The sequence below is a fragment of the Lemur catta genome, chromosome 1 (genome assembly GCF_020740605.2).
Source record: "Lemur catta isolate mLemCat1 chromosome 1, mLemCat1.pri, whole genome shotgun sequence".
Lineage (NCBI taxonomy): Eukaryota > Metazoa > Chordata > Mammalia > Primates > Lemuridae > Lemur > Lemur catta.
In genome coordinates, this window is record NC_059128.1 from 271,401,007 (window position 1) to 271,418,947 (window position 17,941).

At 33.8% G+C, this 17,941-nt stretch overlaps 1 protein-coding gene across 2 annotated transcripts in view; it reads right to left on the reverse strand.

The window, feature by feature from the left end:
• Positions 1–5,040: 5,040 nt before the first annotated feature.
• Positions 5,041–17,941, reverse strand: part of LTN1 (listerin E3 ubiquitin protein ligase 1) — a 62,218-nt gene continuing 49,317 nt past the window's right edge. The window contains exons 25-30 of one of the 2 annotated variants that reach the window (XM_045540506.1): positions 16,540–16,726; positions 12,045–12,216; positions 10,921–11,141; positions 9,151–9,345; positions 8,129–8,169; positions 5,041–7,509 (exon numbers count right to left, since the gene is read on the reverse strand). In XM_045540506.1, the coding sequence (XP_045396462.1) occupies positions 7,425–7,509; positions 8,129–8,169; positions 9,151–9,345; positions 10,921–11,141; positions 12,045–12,216; positions 16,540–16,726 (901 nt within the window). In that variant the 3' untranslated portion in view covers positions 5,041–7,424. Of the gene's footprint in view, positions 7,510–8,128; positions 8,297–9,150; positions 9,346–10,920; positions 11,142–12,044; positions 12,217–16,539; positions 16,727–17,941 lie in introns of both variants that reach the window. The other variant, XM_045540505.1, reaches the window with a different exon arrangement.

A 17,941-nucleotide genomic window follows, 5' to 3' on the forward strand; every position in this document is an offset into this window, starting at 1 on the left:
GGGAAAAATGGAAATAATAGAAAAAAATTACTCAATCCAAAAAAAACAAAAAAGGGAACACAAAACAGGACAATTAGAAAACCATATCAGTAATTACATTATGTAAATGAACTAAACATTACAATTATAAAACAAAGATTGTCCAACTGGCTAGAAAAGATTGTACATTTTAAAGGCATACTCAACTCTAGAAAATTATGGTCTTCCAAGTTTGCAAATATTGACTAGTATCTGGAAAGATAACAATGTTTACATAAATATCAGATAAGAAGTTGCAAGAAATAGCATTAGTTGTCTCCTAAATCTATTGTCCCTATTTTCCTCAGCAATAAAACTCTTGATTTTTAGCTGGATATACGATTGCATGGAATAAAGATTTATCTGCCAGCTTCTCTTGCAGCTAGATGTGGACACAAGAATAAATTCTTTCCCATGTGCATGACTTCTGAGGAGTGTCCTTAAAGTAATGGAGCATGTTCTTCTTCATCTTTCATTTGTGCTGACTATAACATGCACAAAATATCTGGAGCTTGACCATTCATCTTGGACCATGAAGTGGAAGTCACACATTGAGAATAGTAGAATAAAAAGATAGAAAAAAACTAGGTCCTTGATGATTATAGAGTTATCGTAACAGTCCTGGACTGCTTACATCAAGACTTTGTTTACAAAAGAGAGAAATAAATTTCTTATTTAAACCACATTTACTGTGTATTTGTGGGAGATGGGGGGTTGTTATTCAGAGCCAAACCTAATTCTCAAGAGCATCTCTCAAAACTAAAGAATATTAACATCCTTCTAGAAGTAGATCTCAGTCTAGTATCCAGAGTATACTAAAAAGAAAACAAACAAACAAAAAAAAAAAAAAAAAACAAAGAATTCCTACAAATCAACAACAAAAGAATGCAATTTAAAAATGGGCAAAGAACTTGAACAGACATTTCTCCAAAGAAAATATATGAATAATAACCAAATACATGAAACAATGCTTAACATCACTAGTCATTAATTCAAACCAAAACCACAATAAATTACTTCATACCCACTAGGATAGCTATAATTTAAAAAATACAAAATAAGTGTTATCAAGACTGTGAAGAAATTGGAACTCTCAAACATTGCTGAGTAGGAATGAAAAACATGACAGCTGCTGTGGAAAACTAATAATTCCTCAAAAAGTTAAACACAGAATTAACAGCGATTCCACTCCTATGTATCACTCAAAAGAATTAAAAACAGGTACTCATACAAATACTGGTACATAAACTGTTCATAGAAGCACTATTCAGAATAGCAAAAAGGTAAAAATATCCCCAATGTCCATCAACTGATGAATGGAAGCAAATTGTGGTAAATACTGCATATACAATGGAATATCATTTAGCCATAAAAAGAAATGAAGTGCTGATACTACATGGATGAATCTCAAAAACATTGTGCTAAGTGAAAGAAGTTAGAAACAAAAGTTCACATGTTACATGATTCCATTTATTTGAAATATCCAGAATAGGTAAATCCATAGGGATAGAAATAAGATTGGTGGTTACCAGGAATGGGAGTACAGGGGGTTTAGTAGTAACTATTTAATGTACTAAACATCATTAAATTATCCACTTTGAAATGGTCAATTTTATGTAAATTTCACTTCATTTTTTAAAGAAAGTGGATCTTAAAAAAATAGTCAACAAATCTATTAAGAATAAAAAAGCCCCTCCCCCATGGTCCTAATAAAAGACTGACTGTTCTACAGCTGTAGTAACAAGTAAATTAGAAACAGTTTTAAACCTATTTAATCAATGATAACCTGCTCCAGTTTAATCTTTTTTAAGTGTTATTTTTAATTGACACATGATTGAACATGCCCTGGTTTAATCTTAATTGATAAATGATAATTTGCTTGAGTAACTTTGCTTCTAGAAGCCAATCGTTCAGTGACAGCCTCATACTTTTGAAGGTCAACCAACTGACAATAAACTTATCAGTAAACCTACTTCTGAAAGCCAGTGGCCAACATGCCTTTTCAGAATAATCATGTTTGTAAGGATGATATCAATTCACTCCACCTTTGTAACCAACACAACATAACAATCCCTGCCTGACTCAAAAACCCTATGCAAAATCAGCAGCTGGGTTTACCCAAAATGACTGAGCCTAAGCAACATAACTCTTCCTTCCTTAAGTAATATAGTTTTTGTTTCAGGTATCAAGCAGTGATCTTGATCTCTTTCCCAGACAATTCTCACATTAAGATCATTCAGGAGACCTCACTGGACCAACAGGAAAGATGACTGGCTTCTTGAACCCCAAACTCCAACAGTCCTCAGATCTGTTCCCAGGCAGGTTTCCAAAAAACAATCTGAGCTTTTGGTTTCCTTATGCTCTTATTGCTGTATTTATCTTAGACTTCTAAACAAATAGATCTTCGTATAAGATTACTCATTACAATTGTAATTATTATCTTTATTTAAGGTAATCAGACCTTCTGATTTAGAGGCAAACAAACTATTTGGCAATTTTTTTTTTTTTGAGACAGAATCTCGCTTTGTTGCCGGGGCTAGAGAGTGCCGTGGCGTCAGCCTAGCTCACAGCAACCTCAAACTCCTGGGCTTAAGCGATCCTACTGCCTCAGCCTCCCGAGTAGCTGGGACTACAGGCATGCGCCACCATGCCCGGCTAATTTTTTCTATATATATTTTAGTTGGCCAGATCATTTCTTTCTATTTTTAGTAGAGACGGGGTCTCACTCTTGCTCAGGCTGGTCTCGAACTCCTGACCTCGAGCGATCCACCCGTCTTGGCCTCCCAGAGTGCTAGGATTACAGGCGTGAGCCCCTGTGCCCAGCCTTGGCAAATACTTTTGCCATTATCCTACCTATTCTCCCATTGCTTGGTTTGCTTTCACTTTTTTGTTCAGCTATTTGTACAAATTCTTGCCTTATGTGTTCCTGTTTTATCCCTTATTGTCTTGTGTCTTTTGAATGTTGTAAGATAGTGTTTCATGGGGAACAGATGGAGGCACAGGCTGGTTAAGTCTCCAAATCAACAAAAATTGGCCTTAAAGACTAATAGTCCATTTGACTGATGACAATTGGCTCTAAAGTGATTAGTCAAACTGTGCTGTGGGTGCTCTACTGAAATCTCCCTAAGAGTATCCCCAAGGCCTGCCAATTCATGAAAGAAGTTTACTTTGTTTAGTCCGTATTTCAGGGTCAACTGTTGCGATCATTGATCACATGGCTCTTTCCTAGCCTCCATTTGGTTGGGAAATCTTATCTACCATTAATTAACACACTTTTGATTAATGTAGTGACCATTTTGTTTGTCACTGATTTATCTACATTAAAGCCATATCCTCCTCCTGGAAGAATTTTCACTATAATCCTAACTCTTGTGCTTAACTTGATAAATGTTAACAGTTTGCTAAAAATTACTTAGAATTACATTAGCCATTATAGGGAACTTCTGACATATCAATATTAATACATTTCAAAGGAGCTCTAGAAAAATTAGGTGGAAAATACAACAGTCTATGCTGAGACCTCAAAATGAACAGTGACTCAAAGAGACACTGGTTCATTCCCAAACCTTCTGAAACTCACCCTCCTTGAATCTCTCTACCCACCTTTATTCCTTAAACCCCTTCTATCCTTCTGTACTTTCTTTTACCTCCTAAGCAAGTAATCTTTTCCTCAAAGTTTTCCTTAAGACCGAACAATGACATTGTATATCCTTTTCAAAACTATTAGACCAGAATGCAGATTTATAGAAACTGATTTTATATCTTGGTTAGAGTCAAGTTGAGAGCAATAATCAAAGATTTTCTTAACCTTAGAAAGACATATTTGCTGCAGAATTCAGCAAGGATGTCAAGACGTTGTCTTGAAGAAAAAGATTAGATGACTACTCACCTACCCTTTAAGATTAATTATAAATCTTTGAAGAAAAAAATGTGTAGAATTAGCACAGATAAATAGACCATTGGAATAGAGTAGTGCCCAGAAACCAAGGAGATTAAGTAATATTAAGAGATGAGGCACTAAAAACTCAATGGAAATGGGTACATTATTTAATAAATGATGGTAGGAGAATTGGTTATCAATATGGACTAAGAATTCTGCCTCACAATGTAAAAAAATTAAGTCCAGGTGAATTAGACACATTTTGAAATTTAAAACTTAGAACAAAACAGAATTTTTTTAAACCTCAGGGAAGTAACAAATTTCTAAAACCTAACACAAAAAAGCCTCCATCATAAAAGAAAAGAATGATCAATTTGATTAAATTTAACTGAAAAATTCTGTAAAATTAAAGGTAGTCACAGACCATGTTAAAGACAAACCACAAACTAGAAGTCCTATAACAGATTAAAGCATTATGGTCAGTAAGAATATAAGTAGTCCAGTAGAAAAATAGGCACAGATTATGAACAATAAATTTACAAAATAAAGACCAACAAATAAATATATGAAATGAAGCTAAGATTCTTAGAGAAATATAAGTCAAAACAAAGAGCTACTACCTCAGTGTTCTTAAACTGGACAACTTAAAAATTCTAATAAGACTAAGTGTTGGTGACACGGTAGGAAAACCAGCATTCTCTTGCTGTTGGGGTGCAAACTTGCACACCACTTTGGAGAGCAATTTGATAATATTTAAGAGCCATAGTGTACACATATCCTACCACTTAAAATTCCATTTTTAGGCATATGTCCAGAATAGCACATCTACATGAGGTGACATGATCAAGAATATACACTGTAGCACTGTTCAAAAATGGCAAAAAAAAGAATAGTTGAAACAAACCATTAGTGGGGGGAACTGGTAATTAAACTGATACTAAGCAGCATATTGTGTTAAATGAAAAAGCAAATTACAAAAGATTATATACAGTAGGATACCATGAATATAAATTTTAAAAAATTACTATATATTGTTTATGGATACAAACACATGGTAAAATATAAAATAGACAGGAGTTGCACAAACTTCAGAATAGTATGTTAGCTCTAGGGAGGGAAGGAGGAGAATGGCACTGGGATAGAGTACAAAAGAGTAACATTTTATTTCTTTAAAAATCAGAAGCAAATATGGCAAAATAGTATGTGAAGAGTACAAGGGCATTTATATTATTATTTTTCTTTATATTTGAAATATTTTGTAATTAAAAAGAATTTTAATGGTAACATATGGTATAACAATCAAATAATAACATTAATTATTCACACCACAAAATGTACCAATAACATATTAATTATTTAAGCCACAGAACTCATGTACATACATTAAAGCATGTGATAAATAAAAGAGTCAAAAATAAATTTTAAAATTTGCAATCTACTTTGGGGGGTTTTAAATTAATAATTTTGCTAACGGGCTTTGAATCTCATGCAATTTTTAACTGTCCTTATGCTAAAATTTTAAGGGCTGCTATCCTTTTTGTTACGGTTGTCAAAGCTATATAAATAAAACTTTAATTAATGTGGTATTCTCAATTTCAGTCTTATTTTGGAAAGCTTTTTCTTTAGCATATAAACAGTAACAAGCTTTACAATTATGCTTACAAATTTTAAAGAAATGTATTGAGTCCTAAGTTATGAAGAGTAGTTATTTAATTATAACTACTTAATTATAGTGTTTCACCAAGAACCTGATGCCCTAATACTAATGTGGAAAAACAATGCTCCAATATTCTCTTTTCTTTTCTACTTGGGGTCTGGGTCAGAAGCCAAGAAATACCAATACTGGAAAGGTCATAAACAAAGTCTTATTATAAAACCATTTTTAAAGGAAACATGTATAACTTTCATAGGGGAGCAACACAATCCTTTGGGATTATTATGTCAGAGAGAGACACAGATAAAAGAACATTTTAAGAAAGGGGTTTTAACAAGAGGTAGTAAAATTTTGCTATCTGTACTTCACTTACTCTTTGAGCCTCAAGGCCAGAAGATAATAAATACTACACAGAAAAATTTAGGAGACAAACAAAACTAGGTAGGATAATGTATCTACAAATACAACTCAAGAGATCTCCATAACCCATACATAATACCTCACTCTCAACTACAATTCTCTGACCACATTCGTACTATTTCAGTAACAATTATTTTACCCAGTTGATAGTAAGCAGTAATTTTATTTGACATGAGTTGCTTTTTGCCAGTTAAACATTTGCAACACAGATGATTAGCTGATCTCTCAGGTAACCTCACTATTAGATATGCTATTTCCCATGTAATGGAAGACTGCAATAAAATTATTTCAAGTTCCAAATTTCCATCCTTTTTATATTTTAGACCTTTTTTTTTAAATTTCAGAATATTAGGGGGGTACAAATTTTGTGGTTACATGAATTACTTTTTAATGGGCCCAATTTTTAAGGGTAATAGTGCTGTGGCAAAAAGGCAGGCTTGCATCTACTGCATCTTGTTATACTGAATTTTACTTAGCGTTAAAATCCTTAATTGTCACTTCCAAAGGTTGAAAAAAATTTGCTCCCCCAAGTTATTTAGTGTAACTTGGCCTAGTAAGAACAGCAAAAATTTATTTACAATATTGAAAGCTTCCCTAGAACATTGTTTTTTCCACCAATCTTTAAGTTTCAGTACTATTCATTTATTTCTTCCCTCTCAACAGAGGAATAACTACCATTCTGCTTATAAATAAAATAATTATCATTTCTTTCAAATTCTCACCCTTGGGAAACCCACTCAAACTGAATAATAAATTCATTGACAAGTTTACAATGTAAATTTCACCACTACATGGAAATAATTCTTCCACAAGCAAAAGGTCAGTGTCATGAATTTAATTTTCTGAATTTCATAACCCTTGATAAATGGAGACACCCTTAAAGTTCAGTTTTCACTCTTTTATACAGGATTTCAGAGCATGCTTCAAATAGCTTAAGATAAGCCATATTAATAACTTAGTATCATTTTATCATTAAAATAATCTACAATCAGAATACTACTAATTTTATTGTCATAACTAATAAAGTCTTAAAGTATCTGTAGATGTAAATCACCTCTCCCAAATTCATTTTGCTTCATTTGGACTGTTCTAGAACACAGATCAACAAACTGAATGGGTTTATCAGTATAATATAGTTGTACAATGTTTTCACAAATTCCAATTCTATAATTTAGGATTTTTTTCATATTTATTTTTAAATATACAAAGAGATTAAACCATTAATATAAATATTTTCTCTCAAATATGTAATATTCTTTTGTAAAAGAAAAGGTTTCTAAACATTTACAAAGCAATCTAAAGATAAGTAAACCTGATTTCAGAATTATTATTATATTAATCAAAATAATTATCCCCAGAAGGTCCTATTTAAAGGTAATGCTCACTGGCTTCCACAAATCAACACTCTACGATGGATCCAAACCAATGACTTTGTTTGATTTACTTCAGGGATCACTTCCAATGCAAAAAAATCTCAGAAAAAGGTCTCACGACAGAGTGGACAAGTGGATTTGTTGCTAGATGTAAACCATTTGTACTGAAAAAGAAAAGGTTTTAAATGTTAAAGGAACTCTTTGAGGCTGTCATCTTACATATATACATCTAAAGTAACCTTCAAGTGATAAAGTGGAAAGGGAAGAATACTAAAATTTTTATCTCCAAACTCAGCACAACTATTACTTGCAAAGGCTCCACTAAGATTCTTTCTACCTAGGCTCATGCACACCCCAGTATGAGGAAGATCTCCTGCAAAGCAGCGGAACATCAGGCAACCTCCTTTTCCATGTGATGTTTAAAAAGAGCAACAGGCTCTGATGTCAGATGGCCTCCAATTCCAATTCTTGTACTCTCCTCAATGGTCTGGATATCACAAGATCATCTATTTCTCATGTGCTGACAGCTGTATTAGGAACACCCCTTTATTAAAGTACTTTGATGGTACCACAGCCTCAGTAAATTAGTAATTATCTTTTGCAGATTTTGAAAAATTACTTTTTAATATATTTCCCATTAACTACAATTAAGAGTTTAATATACATTTTTCCCCAAAGTTACTTTTTAATTTATGTACATATATATGTATATACAAACACACACATACATGTATATGTGTGTACATATAAAGTATAGTTAAGTTCATTTCTCTTTAGACTTACCAAGCACGCTGAATGGAACTTTTTCTTGCATGTTCTACAAGCTTTTTTGGGAAGAGAATAATTGAAACCATGAATGACTGAGAAACAGATCATACAATCTTCAACACCCTCAAAACGTTTGTCTACATTATTTTTCCATAATGCTAAGCCTTCCATTATACTTCCATTCTGTTAACAAGAAGAAAAAATAAGAGTCACTACACACTGAAGACCACCAATATTATTTGTATACAAGTTCACAAATTTTAAAGTTGAATTACAATTCTGAAAGAAGAGAAACTGCTTGGCTACATTCACATCTCCAAGTTTCATAAATGTTAGTTTTTTAAATAACCTCCCAAATTTTAAAAGCCAGATGTAATTTTTCTCCATTAAAGACACACTTTGAAGGCTTTGGAACCAATATTTCAAGTCTTATAGTCTCAGCTTGTTGTATGATAAAACTCTTTTAATAATTAAATCATTTAGATTTAAATTCTCCTGATTTTTAACTAAAAATGATAAAATTATCTCACCTTCTCAACTGATTTTTTCCAGTTCTACAATATTGGTGGACATATTTGTTTTAAAATAATTTCTTTACTGTAGATTGCCTAAGATACATCACAGTGTACAAACAGAACTGAAGAGGACTTATAATTTGATTAAAGGTCAAAGGTCTTTGAGAGTAGTAGGACTTCTCTAGCCAAAGGACAGTTGAAATTGAAGAATAAAGGTAGCTCACAAAGAATTCATCTGTCTAGTATCTTTCAAAAGATTCTCTTCAAACAAATTATTTAATATCACATATGATCCTACATCTTCCACAGTATCAAAGGAAAAAGGTCAATCCCTCTCAAACACTAGAAAATAAATCCCAAAGCCTTAAAAATTAAAACAGAGCACTTTCAAACCATTTACCCAAGGAAATTTAATATCTATTTTTATCTTAGGCAGAAGAGATATATTTTGTGTTTAACTGTCCTTTGAAACAGATCATCTCTTTCTAGTTTGGAAAGCCAAATGTGTAAGTGGAAACTTACCTGATGGGTGAGGTAAGTGCTTAACTGCAGCATCCAGTTCCGCCACTGCTGAACAGCCACTCCAACTCTTTTCCCACTTTCCACCGTTATTGAACCCAGCGGATAATTTGAAGGCAGTTGTATAATAAGTTCAATGACTATGTCCTCAATTGTATAAGTAGCCATTACTTCTCGAGTAGTAGCTCGAGCTTTAACCTGTAACACAAGAAAGGTAACTTTTTTTGCCAAATTTCTTTCATTCACTCAAAAAATATTTTGACAGGTTGACTATTAGCAGCGAAATTCTTCATTCAAGGAAAATGCAGACAAACACCTTTATTTATCTGATGGGAGATATTCAATAAATAGGTTTAAATAAAACCTGGCATGTTTTATAGTGATTTTTATGACATACAAAGCTTATTTTAAAAGAAATGCATTGCTCATAAAAAGGTATGTTTTATTAAATTAGGCTTACAACATAATAGTTAAATAGTTCTTGAGTAGACAAATGACAGAATGGGTTATTAATTATCCCTTCTCTTCCAGACCCAGAGAATCAAATATCACTTCTATGTCTACCAAGTCTTTCTCCACCACATTATTCTCCTGAGCTTTGGAGCCAACCATCAACTGCCAGAACATGTATACCTGATTTTCTGAATTTTTCATACTAGCACTGCAAACTCAACAGAAAACACTCATTATCATCCTTTACAAACTTAATCTTACTTCCTTATTTCCAAGCTAAAAACCATAGCATAATCTGAAATTTCTCCTTCTACCCCAAGCTAGATATTAACTAGTTGTAAGTTTAGCTAAATTACCACCACAAAATCTCTCACATCCCTCTGCTTTTATATTTCCACTGATAACTGCCTCATTCAGGCCCTACTCCTTTGCTCATAATGTCTACCCCACTATTCTTCCCAACTATTCGTTTGAATCCAAGCTCTATGCCAACAACTCATGCTATCTATATACTGCAGTCAGAACAATTTCACAGATTATAACTCTGACCATGCTATTGCATGAATGGAAAATCTCCAGTGGTTACACAGATCTAAATACTTTAGATTGTTATTTGAAGCCTTTCCCAATATATTTCTGATCCAATGTTGAAGCAGTCTGCTCTCTATTTACCTTTGGGAACCCTACTCTATATGAATACTGGGTTATTCATCATTACTTGAGCAATCACAGAAATGACATTCTCATCTCCATGCTTTTAGCTTTTGCCATACTATTTTTTCTATGCTAAATGCTTTTGTCTTCATTTTCCTCATAACAAACTCCTGCCCACCTTAAATTAATCTTCCTCCATAAAGTCTCACCTAATCCCCTCAGCCAGATGAGCCTTACCTTTCCCACTCAGATCACAGAGCACTCTTTCTCTTAATGTGCCACTTTCTACTTTCCAATGCAAAAATCATTATCAGTATTACTCTTTTCCCTTTATTAGACTGTATGTTATTACAAGACAGGAATCCAACCCTACTAAACTGTTTACTTCCCAGGTGATTGATACACAGTGCTTGGCATCTATAAATATTCCAATGTATATTTTCAATGAACTAATGCTCAAAAGCTCTTTGGTTGGTAAATGAAATTATATTACCATTTCAATCCACACATAAAATAATGTTGAGATTTGATACACAAGCATCAGAAAACAAGGTGGACAATTTCTATAAATTCTGAATCAAGGGCCACAGTTTTGTTACAATTCACAATGATAGACATAACCAATGTTCAAACAACTTTTCTAGACAAAGTCACGACAATACTAACCGTCATGCCATTAAACAGCTGTGTGCTTGTCTGCACAGAAGATATTTCTTGAAAAGAAAGAACATTGCTGACATACTTGCTTGTAAATCTGTCTACAATATTGAAAACACGCTTCTCACTGCTATTCCACCACAACCTAACCATGGCAGGCAAGTCTTTTAATGTCATGTGATAGACTGAGCAAGCCAAGTGTGGAATATGGTATGGCAGAGTTGCTGTTTCTGAGGAAAAAACAAATTCTTGGTTAATAACATGTATTTCTTACATAGAATAACAACAGACTAATAATAGACTTTCTAATTTTCTTTAGAAAGTCATCTTTAATTCCTCAACAGTTGTGCCATAAGCTCATAAAACAAACATACAAGAGAAACCAAAACTCTGGAGTATTAGCATCCTCCCACACATTCAAAATGGACCATAAAAATGGCAAATGAAGTAAAAAAAAAAAGTAAAAATCCTGACTGACACTGAAAAATCTGCCTAGAAATAGCATTGTATATTTCACATGAAAAACTACAAATAAAATGTAACACATATTTACAAAAAGATTCTCCGTGTTACAAATTATGAAAAGAAGTTTGACCGCCTTTACCTTCTCCAGAGCTCGCTGAGCTGCTGTGTGAAAGTCCTAGAACACCAACCTCGATACTCACAAGATGCAGTCCATCCTCAGATCTTCAAGGCATTTAAAAAATTCCTATTCTTAGTAAATTGTTTATATTATTATAGTACAGCTTGATGCACGTACGTTTACTCTCTCAGCTAAAATTTGAGCTCCCAGAGTGAAAGAAATAAATTTTATTCATCTTTGTTTCCCCAACTGAAGACTACTTATTTACATGCCTACAAAATGTTATCATACGACAAATATTTGTTTACAGACTAAAAGATAATAGTCTCAACATGCTAAGCTTCAAAAATGTATTAAATTCTTCACAACCTTATCCATAAGATCTAATTATCTGTCCTATTTCAAGAAATATGAAAAATCTTGCATTTCAGCATTTTCAAAGCCAGAGCCCACGGTTTGGTATTATTCTCCATGGCCCCAGGGAAGAGTTTAATATAACCTAGCATGAACCTAGTCTTTAAGACAGAACAGAAACACATATCTTACCGACCTCTAATACTTAGCTGGAGCTCCTCAGTAAAGAATGTTTTAGGGTCCTTATTTGAGAGCTCAATAGCTGTCTCTGAATAGGTTGGGTTTTCTGGCATAAGCCTGAACAGGTGATAAAGCAATTTATTCAGACTCTTTGTTTTCCGAAGGTACATCGAATACAGAGCCCGAAGCTGGTAGAGAGCAAAGGATTTGTTAGTAAAACCAACTAAACCAAGACAATCAGAAGAAAAGAACAAATCAAAGTATAACAGATTTCCTTTCTCACAAACTAGCAGATGTCCTCACTATCCTTTCATTATTAGACATTCATTTCTAACATCTTTCTCAAATTGTCCCTGTTAATATGCTCACCTTAACTTGGAGTCTCTGTTTGAGCCAAGAAAATCTATTCACCATTCCCACAGATGACTTGCTTACTCTCCTCCCAAGTCTTCCACACATTCTTTCCACACCATACTCCTTAATCTTTCAAATTCCTGCCCTAAAACTACTCCCATTCTTATGGCTGACCTCACCCTCTATCAAACACTCCAGCATCCCTTTGGGATAGACAGCACAAATGAGTAGTCCAATATGTTTTGGGGTCTTCTCACAGTTGTTTTATCAATCACAAAATTTCATATAAAAATATGGAGTTCTGGTTTCTCTTTTAAAAATAGGAAAATCTGGCACCACTAGGAGCACTATAGGCATCTGTGTGAGACCTGTGCTTTTCAATGCCTCCTCACCCTTCAATAATGTAATTTTTTGCATTTTTCACATTTACTTTGCAGTTCTTTGGTATTTTTATTTGTTTTAACATGATTTCTTCCACTATATCACACATCTCCTTATAGTATAGACACTGTTTTCTGAACACTATGAATACTCAAATACAAGGATGAAGCCATAGGATTTGGAATTGATTCTTAAAATACATTGAGAGACTACCTTTACAGTAGAGCAATCTGGGGGCACTACTTTTATTGAGTAATCAAACTTAACATCACCAATATAAGCAGAGCACTCCAAATCAAAAAATCCAAAATTTTATGCTCCAAAATCTGAAATTTTTTGAGCACTGGCATGACATTCATAGGAGATGCTCATTGGAAGATTTCAGATTTCTGATGCTCAATCTGTAAGTATAATGCAAATACTACAAAAATCCAAAAAAAATCTGAAATCTGGGCCGGGCGCGGTGGCTCACGCCTGTAATCCTAGCTCTGGGAGGCCGAGGCGGGTGGATCGCTCGAGGTCAGGAGTTCGAGACCAGCCTGAGCAAGAGTGAGACCCCGTCTCTACTAAAAATAGAAAGAAATTATCTGGCCAACTAAAAATATATATACAAAAAAAAATTAGCCGGGCATGGTGGCTCATGCCTGTAGTCCCAGCTACTCGGGAGGCTGAGGAAGTAGGATCGCTTAAGCCCAGGAGTTTGAGGTTGCTGTGAGCTAGGCTGATGCCACGGCACTCACTCTAGCCCGGGTAACAAAGTGAGACTCTGTCTCAAAAAAAAAAAAAAAAAAAAAAAAAAAAAAAATCTGAAATCTGAAACACTTCTGGTCCCAAGCATTTCAGATAAGGGATATTCAACTTGTAAAATACAACATTTTGTGCCTCTGAGGCACATAAACTGAGGCCACATCACAACTTGTACAGTAAGTACTCTTGCTGAAAACTAACCAGAATCTAATCATGAGTAGATGATCTGAGAAATCCAAATTGCATGACAGGCTACAAAACAGCTGGCTAAAACAATGACAAGAAAGAAAAGAAGGTAGGAGAGTTATAGGTTAATGACATTTTTAAAGATATGGCAAACAAATGTAAACATGATCCTTGATTGAATCTTCAATAGAGAAGAAAATAAAACTATAAAGGATATTACTGGGACCACTGGGGAAATCTAAATAAAAAAATAATATTGCATCAAAATTAAATTTCTTGAGTATTACCAATTATATTACACTTATGTAGAAATATGTCCTTGTTCTCAGGAGATATATGCTTAAGTAATTTTGGTAAAGCATCATGATGTATGCAACTTACTTTCAAGTAGATCAGGAAAAAAAAGTACATATACAGAAAGCATGCACAACAGGTTAAAAATTTCTAAATCTAGAAGGGCATATGACTTTTCATTGAATTATTCTTCTCTAAGTTTGAATTTTTTTCAAAATAAGAAGTTGGAGAGAAAAGACAATTTTTAAAAAATTAATCAGCCATATCGATGGGCTTTAAAAAACACATGTCTATGACTCAGTAATCCCACTCTCTGGTATGCAACCTAGGAGAAATGAAAACACACAAAAACTTGTCCATGAATGTTCTCACAACTTTATTCACAATATCCAAAAAGTGAAAACAACCTAAATGTCCACCAACAGATAAACAAAATGTGGTATATCCATATAATGGTGTATTATTTAGCCATAAAAAGAAATGCAGTACTGATACATGCTACAACACTTAGGAATCTTAAGAACACTATGCCAAGAGAAATAAGCCAGAGACAAAAGACCACATATGTGCAATGTCAATAATAGGCAAATCCAAAGAGAGAGAACATAGATTAGTGGTTGCCAGGAGCTATGGGGTTTGAGAAGAAATGGGAAGTGATTACTAACAGCTGTAGGTTAGTATCACAAGGAGAATGTTGAAAATGTTCTAAACTTAGATAATGGCAATAGTTGCACAACTCTATGAATACAGTTAGGCCTCCACAGCCACTGGTTCCGTGTCTGTGGATTCAACCAACTGTGGATGGAAAATATTCGGGGGGGGAAAATGCTCAAAAATAACAATACAAGAAAAAAATGATACAAATAAAAAAAACAATATAATGATTTACATAGCATTTACCTTGTATTAAGTATTATAAGTAATGTAGAGTTGATTTAAAGTAGTATATGGAAGGATATGTATAGGTTATATGCAAATAGCATGTCATTTTATATAAGGGACTTGAGCATCTGTGGATTTTAGCATCCATAGGAGGTGCTGGGAATAATCCCCCATGGATACCAAGGGACGGCTGTATACCAAAAACACCAAACTGTACGCTATGAGTGGGTAAATTTTACGGTGTGTGAAGTATCTCAGTAAAGCTATAAAACACACACACACACACACACACACACACACAGAGCTCTGTTTCCAGTTCAATCTGATTTGCTAGGAGTTTTTTTAAGGAGAAAATTAAAACCACCCATGAAATAGGACCAATTAAAGTTTTTTAAAAAAATCTCAGTTTACTTCAGGATTCGTCTAATTTGTATTATTTACTGGGTTATTCTGATTTGTCCACAGCTAATTTAAAGTTTCAGGCTCAATAATAAGGGATGCTGTATAGTTCTTTGCACCATATGGCTTAATGAAAAAGATGATGCATGGCTATTTTCCTAATTTCTTAATATAAAATGACAAGAACAAAATTATTCTTACACACTGAGGCCTTAATTTGCTGCAATTTTCTAGAGATCAACAATATTTTAAGAAACAGATGTAGAAGCCCAATTGTCTCTTACAATACATCATCAGCAAATAAAACTAGCTTAAGTCACAAACATAAGTGGCAGGTTTGAAGAGAAAGAAAACGAATCTATTTAATCACTAGATCAATGTTGCCTCTGTGATTTGATATTTCTTTTAGACATACAAATGCAAAGATGCATAGATTGATATATTTGTACCAAAGTATAGATTATGAGTAACAACATAAAATTTAAGAATTCTGAAAAATCACATTGAAAATAATTGTCATAAATATTCAATCACACCTTAAATATTAAGTGATAAACTCTTTTTGTATTGACCTGTCAAAGAAGGCACATAGTTTATTAGGCTGATTCAATCAAAGTTTGAGCTTTTTAAGTGCAGATCTTCCTAAAAGAAATAAAACCTGGAATAGATCTTTCCAGTTTCTTCCCAGAAAATGAGCTCTTTCTTCCTAAACATGAGACAACAGAGACATCTAGTGGCTGCTAGAATAATTTAGGTAAAATAATTATGATAGGATATTTTCACCATTTAGAGCTAATAGTTTGAATTACATAGGTAATGTTTCATGGATCTTTCTCTGAACCCTGGATTTCAAATAAGGTAAATGTCCAGTTATAGATCAACTGAAATCTCCACAACAGAGTGAGAAGATGACCTCCCCCCAAAATCAGATCTAATTATTACTATGATAGTACAAAATTAAATTATATAACTATTATTTCCTGCAATAAAAGGACTTGGAGATTATATTCAGCTAGAAAAAAATTGATCCAGCCACACTTCAGAGATTAATTACTTTTGCAAAAACTGTGTGCTTGGAAGGATAAGGAATTAGGAGCAGGAGTAAACTTAGCAGAATATCTGAAGTTAGCTGGTTAGATTAAAATGTGTGGCATAAAACGTAAGGCATTTCCCCTTTCATTCAAAAGGAAGAAAAGGAAGGTATTTAGAACAGTAACAGAGAAACACATAAGGATAGAGTTGTCAAAGACTGTCACATATTTACTTACCTGAGATGAAGCAGCTTTGAAGAAAGTAAGTGTTAATTTCCAAGTAAGGAGGTATCCCAGAACATAATAAAAGTCTTCACTCAGGGGCTTAATAGTAACTATCTGTCCAACAGGAATACACCCCAAAACATTTTCTAATAAGTCCTCTTGAGTGCTAAGAAGGGACATCAGCACTGCTGGTGGTGACCTAAGAATCAATGATTAAACACCACAGTTTTCTTTATAACTTGTTCCTTAACGAACTGACAGCATTTATAAACTTTAAGCATTTTAGAAAAATCTTTATTTTCCAAAAACTTTTTTTTTTAATTCCCCTCTGTAGATCCTGTTTTAACTGCTAATTTCACATAATGGCAACAGTAGAATCTGAAAGACATGCTATAAAAATGTGGACCTTAGCTGATAGCAGTTGAAGGAAAGATACTTTTAGAAAATATCTATTTCAGTTTTCTGTTTTATAGATCAAAAAAAAAAGCACACATCCAGAGAAGCCATATGTTTAGTCCAAAATCCCTCAGCTAGTCAGGAGAACTATTAGGGCTTCTAAGTCCTACCAGGCCCTTAATCACCCTATAAAGGGAAATGAGAGGATTAAGACTTTGATAAACACAGGACATAATTACATGCTTTTTAAAAAAACCCTAAGACTGTATTCTCTTTTTAGGAAAGTAAATTTAACATTCATGTTAATTTTCTTCTTTATTGAACTACTATATTTATTTACACTTTCAGTTATACTTATGAGATTCTCAAAATGTGAAATATTTGTATCCTTTCAAACTCTCTTCTCTATGATACTCTGGCTTCGTTCTTTCCTTTTATCTCTGTGATCTTTCCTCCCTCGGGGCTTTCCTCTCCCTGCCCTTTACGGGCCTTCTCCAAGCTTCTGCACTTAGGTCTTTCTTTACCTTCAACATCTCCATCTCATGTACCAAGCCTCCTCTATTCCATACTGATGGTCAACAGATCTTACAAATAACAGCTCTGAAATCTCTCCACTTTCCACACTGACTTCCACACACTATTAACTCTGAAATGATCTCCACCTCTGCTTGCCTCTTTCTGCAATTCATGCTTTATACTATTGCCAGAATCAGCTGGTGGTTATCCTATCTCCTACCAAATAATATCCCCAACTCTAAAACAATGTCATTTTTAAGGCCATTCATTATCCTGTTCCCTTAACTACTCTTCTAGCTTCAATTTCCACTATACCCTGCCTACTCTATACATACTGGTTCATATATTCCTTCATTATTCAACAAATGAGCACTACTCATGAGTCTGCTATAGGCCAGGAAACATTCTTAGTGCTATGGATATAGTCAGAAACAAAAATTTCTGCCTTTATAGAGCTTACATTCCAGTGAAGGAAGATACTGACAACAAAAAAATATGTTAA